Genomic DNA, 13,785 nt, shown 5'->3' on the forward strand with positions numbered 1-13,785 from the left:
AATCTGAAACAAAAAGAGAAAATACTGGACAATCTCAGCAGGTCTGACAGCATCTGTGGAGAGAAAAGGGAGCTAATGTTCTGAGTCTGGATTACTCTTTATCAAAGCTAGAGAGAACTGGACTCCATTTCCAGTTCCCGCCAGCTTTAACAAAGAGTCATCGAGACTTGAAACACTAGCTCCCTTTTCCCTCCACAGACACTGATAGACCTGACAGTCCAGTATTTTCTGTGTTTGTGTTGAGCAAGAATGGAGTAGGATTTGCAGAAATGCCCAACCAAACTGCCTGATTTTCCTCTTTTTGGCCCCTCTCTATCACCTGATCAGGGGATGGAGCTGGGTCTCATTTCTGAATCTCACAGAAATGATCCACTTTATTGTTTCCATCGAGCCAGGAATGCTAATTAAATGTGGTAATCTAATGCATCAATTGCCTGTCTCCTCTGTGCCTGCTCTGATCCAGTTGTCTTGACTGACCTCTCCAACTTTCCCTGCAACAGGTGTGCCAGAAACGTTTCAGCAGCACCAGTAACTTGAAGACGCACCTCCGCCTGCATTCCGGAGAAAAGCCTTATCAGTGCAAGCAGTGTTCAGCAAAATTCACCCAGTTTGTCCACCTCAAGCTGCACAGACGCTTGCACAACAAGGAGCGACAGCACAAGTGTCACTTTTGTCCCAAGAGCTACATCCACCAGTGCAGCCTGAAAATCCACCAGAAAGGCAACTGCCCCATGGCCTCAGTAACCAGGTTGTGCAAGGAGGAACTCCTCAGGATTGGTGATGCAATTGATAAGTTCGACATGAGTGAGCATGCAGAAAGGTTGGAAGAGAGTGCCACAGCAACCGAGATGGAGATAGTAACTGATCAGATTATAGCGGCTGGCCTGGAGAAGGGCTACAAAGAGGAACAGTTCAGGGTAGCATGTCACAAGGACACTGGAGACCACCTTCCATCCATTGGCTTCCATGAAAGGATCAAGAATTCCAATCTAATGCTATTCCACCAGAGTCCACCACCTCGTCTGCCTATCAGGGTTAAGCAAGAAGCCAGTTTGTAACTGCACAGTCGTTGTCATGTGCTGGGACTAATTTGATGAGTTCTACACCAAATGCAGTGAATCACTGGGGCTCATAGCAGACAGCTGACTTTATTGGACAAACTAGAATGGAAAATTCATGGCATTGAGGAAATTGATCCCACAAAAAAATATGGTTTCAATGTACTTCCAATCACAGGAGTAGTCATCGAGCTGTGTTTTACGTGTCTATGTGTATCTGTATTTGTTTTGGTTTAATCTTCTTGTAGCTTATGTTATAGGATCTGACAAATTGTCAATCCACTCTTGTTGTCCTTGTGAGTAAATATTAATTCACTCAGACCAGGAAAATAATTCCCAAACACATGGCCATTACGTAGATCATGTGCAGACCCAGCCTCTGCTGTAATAACCAGTTGTGCTTTCATTGCTTCCTCAGGGTGTGTTAGATATATTTATGCAACAGAAAATGGTATATATTTTTATCAGTTAAGAGACAATCAGATATGAGTTTATTCTTCTCAGGTCTATATCTTATTTATTAAGAAACAAAGCATTTTTTTATTTTAAATAAAGGTCACAGTGTCTAAAATGTGGGATTGATTGATATCTGTGGCACTAGCAATGGGAAATAATTGAATTTTCTCAAGCCCGGCTTGTCAAACAGGCATCATAAGAACAAACTGTCCTTCTGTCCTTGCTATTGAGTTTAACTGATGGTCCCATTCACTCTCAGTCTGAATGTTGTTTGTGTGAGATCACCTCGATACAATCGAGTGTGATGCAAAGTTATTGACCAGATATGCTTGGGCTGAGAGAACAGTGGTTCTTTAAAATGAGGACAATTGGATCCTTCTGAATCCAACCAACAAATCACATTCCTGCAGCCTCAAGGGTTGAAATCTTGCCGTTTAGCTGTGAGGGTGGAGTTTGGAGGTGGAGCATTGTATGAATTCCTTTTCCCACAAGGTATGAAGAAATATCTCCTTGGGTTGGGATGGGAGAATTCAATGTACGATGTGTGTGTAGAATGTAGTGAGGATAGATTCTCGTTGAAGAGAAAAATGAGGCTCCTTCACACCCAACTCCCCCCACTCCCTCTCCCAGCCCCTGTGCTTGCAAAGGGGATTTGTTTCCTGTTTGTATTTTTTAAATTAAGCTCCCATCCAGCTCATTCATTTACTGTTTTGACCAGCATATAATTAATCATTGAGGCACCCAATGACATCTTCAAAAAAAATCAAGCACCAATAGAAACACTTGCCTACCTCTAAATCTTTCTGTCCCTTTGATGTTCCGTTGTTCTCTATCCACCATCGTGGCATGCATTTCCCCACCTTCTTGGGGCTGGGAATGTGACAGAGTTTCTTCTCATCATGCCCGTGGAGTCTGCCAGCCACTGCTAAAACTGGAGTAATAAAACTGACCTCATTCCATGTATTTATAACAACCGCTGTCAATGCAGGCCGACAATGGGGTACAACCAGTGTTTTTACACAGGACACAAAGAATTGCATTAGTGGCTGAGCTAACTGCATCCAAAGTGATCATCAATCAGGTAGAGAAAGCAGGGATTAGAATAACACCCATCCTTCTAAAGCCATAACCCCCTGAAGTCATCTAACGGTATGACAAGATCTTCAGCAAAGCTTTTTTTAGCTTGGTGGAGTACTTAATAGTTGACTGAATGAGGTGAAATCGAAGTAGATTCAAAAGCAACCAAACAAATATATATGTTATCTTTTGGCTGAGTTCGAAGAATACCAAAAACAAAATTGCTCAAAGCTTGGCGGGGATGCGATTTAGGCAAATCTTGGGAGTGTTTTAAATAGTGTGTGTTTTTGAACATGTCGGCAGTTATAGCGCATAGGTGGCTAGTAAAGATTGCTCAGGGCAAAATTATTTTTGAAAATTAAAAATAGTAGAAAAATCGCTACTTTTGATAGAAAGAATTTTGTTTTTGTAAAGAAAAATAAAACATAGAAACATTTTGGAACTCTTAATAGAAAATAGTCATACACTGGGCAGCTTGACAGAGGGATTCTATTCCTCTGTTTTATTGTTTGCTTTGAGAACAATAATTTGTCTTTTGTTTTTTACACTGGGTTCGATTGTTTTTGAGTAAGGTTGCCATGGAAACCACCAAGTCACCAACATTGACAACTCTTGTTCCAGGGGAACAATCAAATTCAGTGGCAAATTATGACTGAATAATTGTGTCTGAATTCACCTTTGATTCCCAAAGGTTGAGAACTAATATGAATCTTCAGCCTTTCCATGCATAATTTTCCATGTCACCCATAGTTTCCATGGTGACTGTTGGCTTACTCTGACTACCCTGATTTAAAAATCTCTGAAAATTTCCCCCATTTAAGAGGTGTCAACAGGTGGTACTCATGGCGACCATGGTGGGTAATGCCCATGGCTCCTGTCAATCCTGTGGTTTCAGAGGGATTCGATGGGCGGCATCCGTGGCTCTGATGGACACATTTTTTCAGTGGTTTCTACAGCAAAATGAGAACCCTGGTGATATGCAAACCAAAGCAGTACTTTTCTTGAACTGGGTCCACTTGAAACATTCCTACTTTTTGATGTACTTGTTTACTAGAGGTGCAGTGAGTTCGCGTAAATATTTCAAGACCTTCCTCAACCCTCGGCCAGCAACCCGTCACACTGTGAAATGCGCCACCACATGGGATTCCACTAAACTTGATGTGTATTCACAATGCATATTTGGCTCTTTGCAGTTTGGGGTTCCAAAATCTGTTGGTGGCGGGGTCAATGACCTAAGATCAGGATGGGATCTTACTGAATCTCAATCGTACAAATTGCTCCAAATTGACAGGGGCGAGCAATTTACTCATTTAAAATAAGGGGTGTCTTAAGCTGAAAAGTCCAGTTTGTGTCGGGCTGCTCATTTGGTTTGAGCTGTCTCACGCACCGACACGCATGCTCCCACACACGCACACACACAGACATAGCGCACACACATAATTAATAGCTATAATGATTTCCAGCTTTTTCTACATAGTCAGCTGATAGGCCTAAGCGTTAATATTAAGAAAAAAACCCTGATTATTCAGGCTGTTTAGAATCTACCTCTAGAAATCACTATTTCTTCAATTTTCTCTCAGAAACAGCTCAGGGCTAGAAATTCATACAGTTCAGTGCCAATCTACAACGTTAACGTTAGACGTTATCTTTAAAGTGGGCTCCCTTGCTGCTTAACATTATGGGTAACAGTTTTTCTTTCGAGCATTTTTGATAGATTCAACCACAAAATCAATTTTACAAAAAGAAAATGTCTTAACCCACTCAGAATCATTGGCTTAAAGTGAGTGAAAAAAATATCCATATTAGCCAGGGAAGCAGGGAACAATGTGCCAGGATCATGACAGGGGCAGAAAGGTAGCAAATCCACACGGGAAAGGTATCTACAGAGAACAAGATTGGAAAACAAAGAATGATGCCAGAGTGGGCATTCAAACAAATCCAATCTTTAAAGCTCTAACGCTCCAAATGAGTTAAAAAGGCCTTATGATTGGAATCAACAAACCAATAATGTTCCTTCTCCTTTCATGAAAAGATTGGGTTCATGTCAAATTAGAAATTATATTTCAGTGCTATTTGGATTATCAGTAAATAATGCAACAACAAACTTAATCTAGTGCATTTAGTATATGATGACAATGGCGTCAGTGATAACTTCTACTCTGTTATTTAAGTGTCCAACAAACATTACTAGAAGTTATGAGGAAACACCAGGCCTTGTACCAGCAGGAACAATATTAGTGGAGGGTTCATTCTAGACTAGAAGATCAGAAATACCACCACAGAAAGAGGCAATTGTCACAAACAAAAGTAATAAAGCTGAAGCCCAGCGATCAAAAAAACGTACCTCCTGCCTGATGATACTGAGGAAGATTGCAATGAGTCACTGCGCCTCTATCTCTTTCTCGTGAAAATAAAATGCTGTTGGCTAAGTGCTTGGGGTCAACTTCTGGAAATCAGGCTGTTCTCAGCTGTGATGTTCAACATCCTTTAATTTAAACCAAATAGCAGGTCGAAATATTGCAGGGACAAATTGACTTTCATATATTGGCACCAAAGTTACTGGGTAGTTTTATTTTGCAACTCCATATATTCTCTGTATCAATTGAAGTGTTTTGTACAGAAAGACTTTTGCAAAATTATGTTTACATGTGGTTTACACTTTATTTATGTTCAATTTCTCTGACAATTCATATGTAGTTGTGACTTAAATTAAACTTGTTTATGAAGTGAAAACTTTTTTTCTTTATCCATGCTTCTTTCTACCCTCTCCCTCAGGTCCTGATTCCACTGTCACCTTCACGAAGTGACTGATGTTTGGGTCGATAGAGGGATAAATGTCAGAGATGACACGAGGGAAAGATTCACTGCTCTATAAAAAAATCCATGGGATTTCTTTTCCCCGGGTGGAACACACCATTACAAGGGGACATAAATTTAAGATAAATGGTGGAAGATATAGAGGGGATGTCAGAGGTAGGTTCTTTACCCAGAGAGTAGTGGGGGCATGGAATGCACTGCCTGTGGAAGTAGTTGAGTCGGAAAAGTTAGGGACCTTCAAGCGGTTATTGGATAGGTACTTGGATTAGGGTAGAATAATGGAGTGTAGGTTAACTTCTTAAGGGCAGCACGGTAGCATTGTGGATAGCACAATTGCTTCACAGCTCCAGGGTCCCAGGTTCGATTTCGACTTGGGTCGCTGTCTGTGCGGAGTCTGCACATCCTCCCCGTGACTGCGTGGGTTTCCTCCGGGTAATCCGGTTTCCTCCCACAGTCCAAAGATGTGCAGGTTGGGTGGATTGGCCTTGAAAAAATGTCCAAAATTCTATGATTAACCTAGGACAAAAGTTCGGCGCAACATCGTGGGCCGAAGGGCCTGTTCTGTGCTGTATTTCTCTATCTCTATCTCTATCTATAATATCCACTTGAGAGGGCAAACGGCATCTCAATTAAATGGATTGTCCTAATGACAGCACCTCCAACAGTGCAGTGCATCCTCAGTACTGTCACTGGGAACATCAGCTTGGATTATGGGTTCAAGTCTCTGGAGAGGGATTGCAGATGTTGTCAGTAGATCCATGGGAGGAGCTGGAGGTGAAGAAATTGAGGGTCTTGGTGACTTTGACAGCTGTGGGCAATGCATGGTCACCTGCTCCTCTTGGACAGAGGTCCACTTCCCAAAGGCTGCAGATGTTTGTGATCACTTGCTGTGAGAGACTAAACTGTCTAAGGCACTTTAGAGAGGGCAATGTAACTGCTGTTTGACCTACAGACCTGGTGCTGGGGTTATTGCCTCCTTCCAGGTGCAGACCTGTCTCCAACTCCTCTGAGTCTTGCAGGTGGCTCTGGCAAAAGCTGCTGTGGCTGGAGGAATCTGCCCATTCTCCTCAGAGATCCAGTCAACTGCAGAATCAGTAGACCCCATGTTGCAGGGAAGTCTCACAGGCAACACAGTGGGATGACCCTCAGTGGAGTCCCAGACACTTGATAGTGACAGGACAAAGTTGCCGAGTTTAGGTAGAAAATGTTACTCCTGTCAGGAAGAGGCTTTCACAATGGCTGACCATTGACTTGTCAGTTTCAAACTTTGCACTGTTGAAGTCGGGTCAGTTTAATTTTGCAATGAGTTTCTGCTGCGCATTAACCTCCTCCAACCTGGTGAGGTGCAGACACAGCATGGAATCCACAGGCAGGCTGGGAAAGAATTAATTCAGGATTACCAAATGAAGCAGGCACTCGGTTCAGCATGTATCAAGGCCACACTATGTTAACTCAATGTTAATACAATTACACAGCCTTCCTTGAGGCTTTTCCCTGCCAGGCTAGTGCTCAGGAAGTACAAACCTGAAAAATAAATATTTCAGGCTTCAGGTCAATCCACATCCATCAACCTGCCATGAAAACTCTATTCATATTTTGACAGCTGTGCAAATTGCACCACATCAGCTGTAACAATCCACAACATTCAAACTTCAAACAGTCCACAACAATCAACAAAAATGTCAATTTTCTGGATCTCTCAATGTTAACAGATACTTTAAAAATAATTCCAGATCGGGATCCACACCTTCCTTCACCAAAAAGGAATCCGTTCTTCCTTGGGTCATATCCAATCTGTGTACTGCGTTTTGTTACAATCCTTACATTAGTTTTTGTGCTTTATTATTTATGAGCAATCAACAGGGGTGAAAACATGAACTCTGCCCATCTTCTTTAGCTGAAGTAAAAAAGGCTCAATTGTCTGTTTAATTGCCTGAATTGGTTTTTCATCAGACAAAAGGGGGTTTCCAGGTCGCCTCAGAAACCATACTGGGGAAAGCGGGTACATACGAACACATGAAATAAGAGCAGAAATAGGCCATTCGGCCTCTCAAGCCTGCTCCGCCATTCAATGAGGTCATGGCTGATCTGTTTGTATCTTGAATTTCACATGTCCATCTGTCCCTGATTACCTTAGATTCCCTTGCCTAACAAGAATCTATCAACCTCCTCAAAAATATTCAATGACCTGCCTCCATTGCCTTCTGAGACAGAGAGATTCAAAGTCGCATAATCCGCCAAGATAAATAGTTTTTCCTCATCTCTGTCCTAAAAGGGTGACTCCTAATTTTAGAAACAGTGCCTCCTAGTTCTGGTCTCACTCAAAAGAGGAAACATCTTTTCCATGTCCACCTTTTCAAGATCACCCAGGATGTTATACATGTTCAATCGAGTCACCCCTCACTCTTCTAAACTCCAGTAGAAACAAGCCAGGTTGTCCAACCATTCCCCATAAGCAACCCATTCATTCCAGGTATCAATCTGTTAAACCTCCTTTGAACCGCCACCAATGCATTTACACCCTTCCTTAAATAAGGAGACCAAAATTGCACACAATATTGAATATGTGGTCTCACCAACGCCCTGTATAATTGAAGCATAACATCATTACCTTTATGTTTAATTTTCCTACATTATACTCTATCTGCCAGATTTTCATCCACCACTCAACCAATCTATATCTATCTGCAACCTCCTTCTGTTCTCGTTACAACATACATTCGTACCTATCTATGTGTCATCCGGAAAGTTAGCTATCATGTCTTCACTCCCCTCCTCTAAGTCATTGATACAAATTGTAAAAGGTTGAGGCCCCAGAACAGACTCCTGCAGGACTCCACTCATCACATCCTGCCAATCAGAAAAAGACCCATTTAAGTATACTCTCTTTTCTCTGCCAGCCAGCCAATCTTCAATCCATACGAATATGTTATCCCTTGCACCATGAGCATATTTCATGTAATACCCTTTGATGCAGCACTTATCAAATACCTTCTGGAAATCTAGGTACAGCATGTCTACTGGTTTCCCTTTATCCACAATGCATGTTATTCCATCAAAGAACTCCAATATCTTACTTCCCTTTCACAAAGACACACTGACTCTTCTCAATTACTTTGAATATTTCTAAGGGTACAGCTATAACTTCCTTAATGGCAACCGGAGAATCTCGCCTGAGGTCAATGCAGTGGCTTGCCCTTGGCATTCTTGCGGCGGGATGGGGCGGGAGAATCCCGTTCCTGACCCCCCACTCACCTTTGCGCAGTTATATAGTTTTTCCTTAATTCTGATGTTTTCCTTAACTTCTTCCATTAACCACGGTTATACTTATTCTGAAATATCCCCTTAAAAGCTTGTTACTGCATCTCTATTTGTCTGCACTCTATCCTAACCTCCCAGTTCACTTTAGCTGGGTCAGCTTTCATGCCCACATTGTGGCCCTTATTTAAGTTTAAAATACTAGTCTTAGACCCCTTCTTCTCCCTTTCAAACTGAATGTAAAATTCACTCATATTTTTGTTGCTGCTACCTAGGGATGCCTTTAATTTGAGATCATTAATTAATTCTGTCACATTACACAATGCCAATTCTAATATAACTTCCTCCCTGGTTGGCTCTACAATGTGCTGCTCTGAGAAATTCTTAAAAGCATTCTATTAACTCCTCATCTAGGCTACCATTGGCAATTTGATTTTTCCTGTTTTTATGTACATAGACTTACATAGAATTTACAGTGCAGAAGGAGGCCATTCGGCCCATCGAGTCTGCACCGGCTCCTGGAAAGAGCACCCTACCCAAGGTCAACACCTCCACCCCATCCCCACAACCCAGCAACCCCACCCAACACTAAGGGCAATTTTGGACACTAAGGGCACTTTATCATGGTCAATCCACCTAACCTGCACATCTTTGGACTGTGGGAGGGAACCGGAGCACCCGGAGGAAACCCACGCACACACGGGGAGGATGTGCAGACTCCACACAGACAGTGACCCAAGCTGGAATTGAACCTGGGACCCTGGAGCTGTGAAGCGATTGTGCTATCCACAATGCTACCGTGCTGCCTCTCATGATTATTGCCATCTCAAACCCACAATCTCCCAGTATTTCTTCTTGTATATTTTGTCCTATATTTGGCTACTGTTAGGGCTATTCCAAATAGTGACTTAATCTCCTGAATATTCCTCATCACCACCCACACCAATTATAAATGTAGTTCAATGTATGCTAATAATTCATTAAATTTGTTATGAATGTTCCGCACATTCAGAGCCCTAAGTTTTGTCTTTTAGCTATCTTTGCAGGATCAAGTTTTGACTGTTAGTGTCATCATAGATTTTATCCCTAAGAGTTCTGTCTAGTGTAATGTCAATTTAATGGAGTTAATTATTCGCCCATTCAAAAACCTGCCTCTACCTAGATGAGGAAATTCCCTGAAACCCAACTCTGACTCTATCCATGGGTGGGATTTTCATCCCAGGATACTCAGATCATGTTCCCCTATGGGACACAGAATCCAGTGTCAGGGCAAAATCGGGACCGATGCCATGTACCTGATGCGATGCTCCAACCCTCTGCTGGCGGTGTGACGAGGTCCACGACCATGCACTGGAGGGGGGATATAAATGAATACAAATGTGTCAGAATGACCCATATGCATTAATTTAGTGGGCCTGGCAACCTATGCTCCGGCCATCCGTGATTCCATACCCCCGCGGTTCCAAGAGATGATCCGGCAGATATGCCGTACGGTCCCCATGCTCAACCGGAGTCCTCAATGGCACGCACAGTCTGGCAGGTCCTTAAATGACAGGCGTTGCCAGTACACACGAGCCTAATGCAATCTACCAGCAATCCTGCCGACCCGTGCGACCACAGGATTGGCGGCGGTCCCGCCTATCCAAGTGCAGGCGAACCCTGATCCACCCTTGCGGCGATCAACCAGAATTCGTCACCCGCCACAAAGACTAAATTTATAGACTGAACTTTTGCACATCTTGTTACCTCATCGTTTTGACCTGTGTAAATATCGTTTTACCATTTAATCTGCCCTATATCTGCACTAGCGACACCTTCCTATGTATACAAGTTCATTTTAGCACATTCTGTATATAGGCACGCACATATACACATCCACATGCACCTTATTATTTATTATCTTAAAAAAAAGGGAGATATCATAATATACATCTATGTATATAATGGAGTGCAGACAGGCAGTGATTGACACACAGGATGACCAGTGAGCACACAGAACAGAGCAGCCAATCACCAGACAGGACACGACCACTATAAAGCCAGAGGGCACCAGGCTTCCCGCTCTCTCGGGATCCAGCCTCTGAGACAGTCAGAGCTCGTAGGCTAGCCAGTGCAAACACCATGCAGTCTGGTCAGGCTAGTACTAGGTCTCCAGTCAAGTCAGCATAGTTTCAACCCACAGTTGAACATTTTTAGGAGTTAAGACTTTAAATAAAATTGTGTTGCATCTTATCCAGTGTTGGAAGTCTGTCTCTCCCTACACTGCATCAGGTGCAGTCCACATCGACCCAGCCTGCCTAACACATCAGGGGCTGGGGACACTTATTTCCAGATAATCCTGCAAGACACAAGACATGACACATGGTTGGATCGTGGGTTGGAGTGGTGTGTGTGGGAGGTGGGATGATGGGATGGTATGGGGGTGAGATGGTGTGGAGGTGGTGAGGTGGTGGGGTGGTGTGGTGTGTTGGTGTGGGGTGTCGGGATGGTGTGGGGGTGGTGGGGTTGGGCTAATGTGGGGGATCTGATGTGGTGGTGTGGTGTGAGTGTGGTGGTGTGGGGGTGGCAGGGTGGTATGGGGGTGGTGCCACAGGGACTCACTTGGTTCCGCGATGCCAACCTCATCCTTGGTGAGAGCCCTCTCTCCAGGCCCACTGGCCAGGCCCAGTGTCCGCCGCTCTGCGGTGGTGATGGGCTGCAGGTCCGGCGGGCCCACTGCAGTCTTCTCTCGCTCCCTGCGGTTATGCGTCACCTTCTCCTGAGAGGGTGGGGAGGGGAGAGACAGAAAATGCACAGTGTTAGCCAGTCGGATGTGGGCAGCACGGGGGTTGGGCAGCGGGTGGCCTTTGTGAACAGGGCACCCAACCATGGTGGGGGGTCTGGGTGCTGGTACGTAGTGCAGGGTGAGGTGTGAGCAGACTGCCAGCGTGTGGGGTTCGGTTGCTCTCCAGGTGGGGGGGTGGTGGTTACAGGTATGCGGGTCGAGGGTTTGCATCAGGGGCATGGTGCTAGCTCCTCACCTTGGCCGCCCTGAAGGAGTTGTGCAGCTTTTTCTGCCACTGCTGGCTAATCCTAGCCCACGCCATTCGCAGCCTCTGCCACCTGCGCCCAGGCCTGGTGTTGAGTGGCAACCTCCTTCCCACCAGAGGCATAGGATGTCCCACCTCTCCTCCACGACGTCCAGCAGTGTCTTGAGATCCACATCTGCGAAACAGTGCCGCTCTTCAGGCTGCCCTCTTTTTGGCTGGAATGAATGTGGGTCGGGAATGGAGAGCTGGTATGTTGCTACAGCTTGCCAGTCTCTTGAGTGCCAATCCCGACGAATCAGGCACCATTTTCCTTGGAATTGCTCTAGTTCCACATGGTGCTGGTGCTAGCCCATTCACGGATCCTGAATGGCTTTGGGACCGGGGCTGCTTCCATGGTTGTATAACTGTGTATAAGGCAGTCTCCATTCATTAAAAACCTTTAGCTGAATGTGCCTTTCTGTTGCAGGCCTGTGTGTTGAATAATTGTTTGTTGGGTTTAACAATGCTGATTCCCTGTTTCTCTTCCTCCGCCGTCCGTCAATAAACAGGAAGTGGGTGATTCTGGTGAAATCAAAGCCATGTCATGGGTTAAGCCAAATACAGATTGAATTGCTGAGTCGGCAGGTTCGAGCCCCTAATCCTGGTAAATATAAAAATAATAACAATAATAATCACTTATTGTCACAAGTAGGCTTCAATGAAGTTACTGTGAAAAATATATCCCAATGTTTGCAGTGACTTTGAAATAATTGGGCAGTCAAAGTAGCTAAACCGTTTCACGACCATTTTACTTGAGATAAAAAAATAAAATTATTAAAAATGTTTAATTTTAACGATATAGTGTGAGGATGGCTCAAAATATCAATTCCGCCGAGATCATATTGGAGGGGGTAGGGACACCTGCTAAAATGTTACAGCTGCAAATGCCAGGAGTGATACAGTTCCAGGATAATTAGGCAGCAGCCTGAGTATTCTGTGCAGTTCTGGCCACCTTATTACAGAAAGGATGTAATTGCATTCAACAGGGTGCAGAGGATGTTGCCAGGTCTTGAAAACTGCAGCAACGAGGAAAAGTCGGGTAGGCTGGGGTTGTTCTACTTGGAACAGAGAAGGCTGGGGAGGGGGGGTGGGGGGGGGGGGGGGGGGCGCGGGGGGGGGGGGGGGGGGGGGGGGGGGCGGTGGGGGGAGATTATATTGAGGTGTACAAGGTTGTAATGAGCCTAAGTAGAGTGGATGAGAAGGGCCTATTTATCTCAGCAGGGGGTGTAAGAGGTTCATGCTCCTATTTCCGCTTACAGATGGTTCTTGACTTTCGGATTTTATAAATGGAAAATGACACAGACACAGGGGTTCATCACAACCTTGTTTATTAAAAAAAGCACCCAAATATAAAGATTTCTAAACTGCTGTGAATGACACAACACAACACTTAATTGGCTAGCTCGAGTTATATACCTCCCCAATTTAACCTCAGCTTCCACTTAGGCACATAAAACCACTACAATTTATTAGAAAGCCTCTCCTTCAAAACCATAGGCAAAATCCCAAGCTTCTTCCCAAACATTCCTCAATTCAAACCCACCGCCCCCCCCCCCTCCCCCCACCCACCCAGGAATTGGTTGTTGCAATCGTTTCAGCCCAAAGACCTCTGATCATTCTCTTTCTCAGGTAAAACTTGTTTCAAAGGTACATTAAAAGCCTCAGACCTATCTACCTCTTGGGTTTGGCCGATAACTTACAACTTCCCCCTCCTTCCAGTGAGAGTTGTATGTCCACGAGCCAGGTTCACTGTTCCTGATCCTCCTTCTTGACCATGCCAGACCCTTCAATCTTGGCCTTTTGATGAAGATTCTTATGGAAATATCATGAACAGATTTCCTGAAAGCATCCTGTTGAATGTTGAATATGTTTCCTAAAGTTATCCTGCAGGACGGACAGGGCTTCGCACCTGTTAATCTCATTGGTGCCCTGGTTCCATGCCCTGCTTCGAACAAACTCATTCAGGTGCGATGAATATAGAAATTGATATGTATTATATTTCATATTTGTGGCAGTAATGTTATTAAAAAGCATGGTTTAAAATACATACA

The 13,785-nt window shown here is 44.2% G+C and overlaps 1 protein-coding gene across 1 annotated transcript in view; it reads left to right on the forward strand.

Moving 5' to 3' along the window:
* LOC119966495 (PR domain zinc finger protein 1-like) overlaps positions 1–5,319 on the forward strand; it is a 75,524-nt gene extending 70,205 nt beyond the window's left edge. The window contains 1 exon segment of the mRNA XM_038798279.1: positions 501–5,319. Within this exon segment, the coding sequence (XP_038654207.1) occupies positions 501–1,058 (558 nt within the window). The 3' untranslated portion in view covers positions 1,059–5,319.
* The last annotated feature ends 8,466 nt before the right edge of the window (positions 5,320–13,785 follow it).

This window comes from Scyliorhinus canicula, chromosome 1 (assembly GCF_902713615.1).
Source record: "Scyliorhinus canicula chromosome 1, sScyCan1.1, whole genome shotgun sequence".
NCBI classification, from domain to species: Eukaryota; Metazoa; Chordata; class Chondrichthyes; order Carcharhiniformes; family Scyliorhinidae; genus Scyliorhinus; species Scyliorhinus canicula.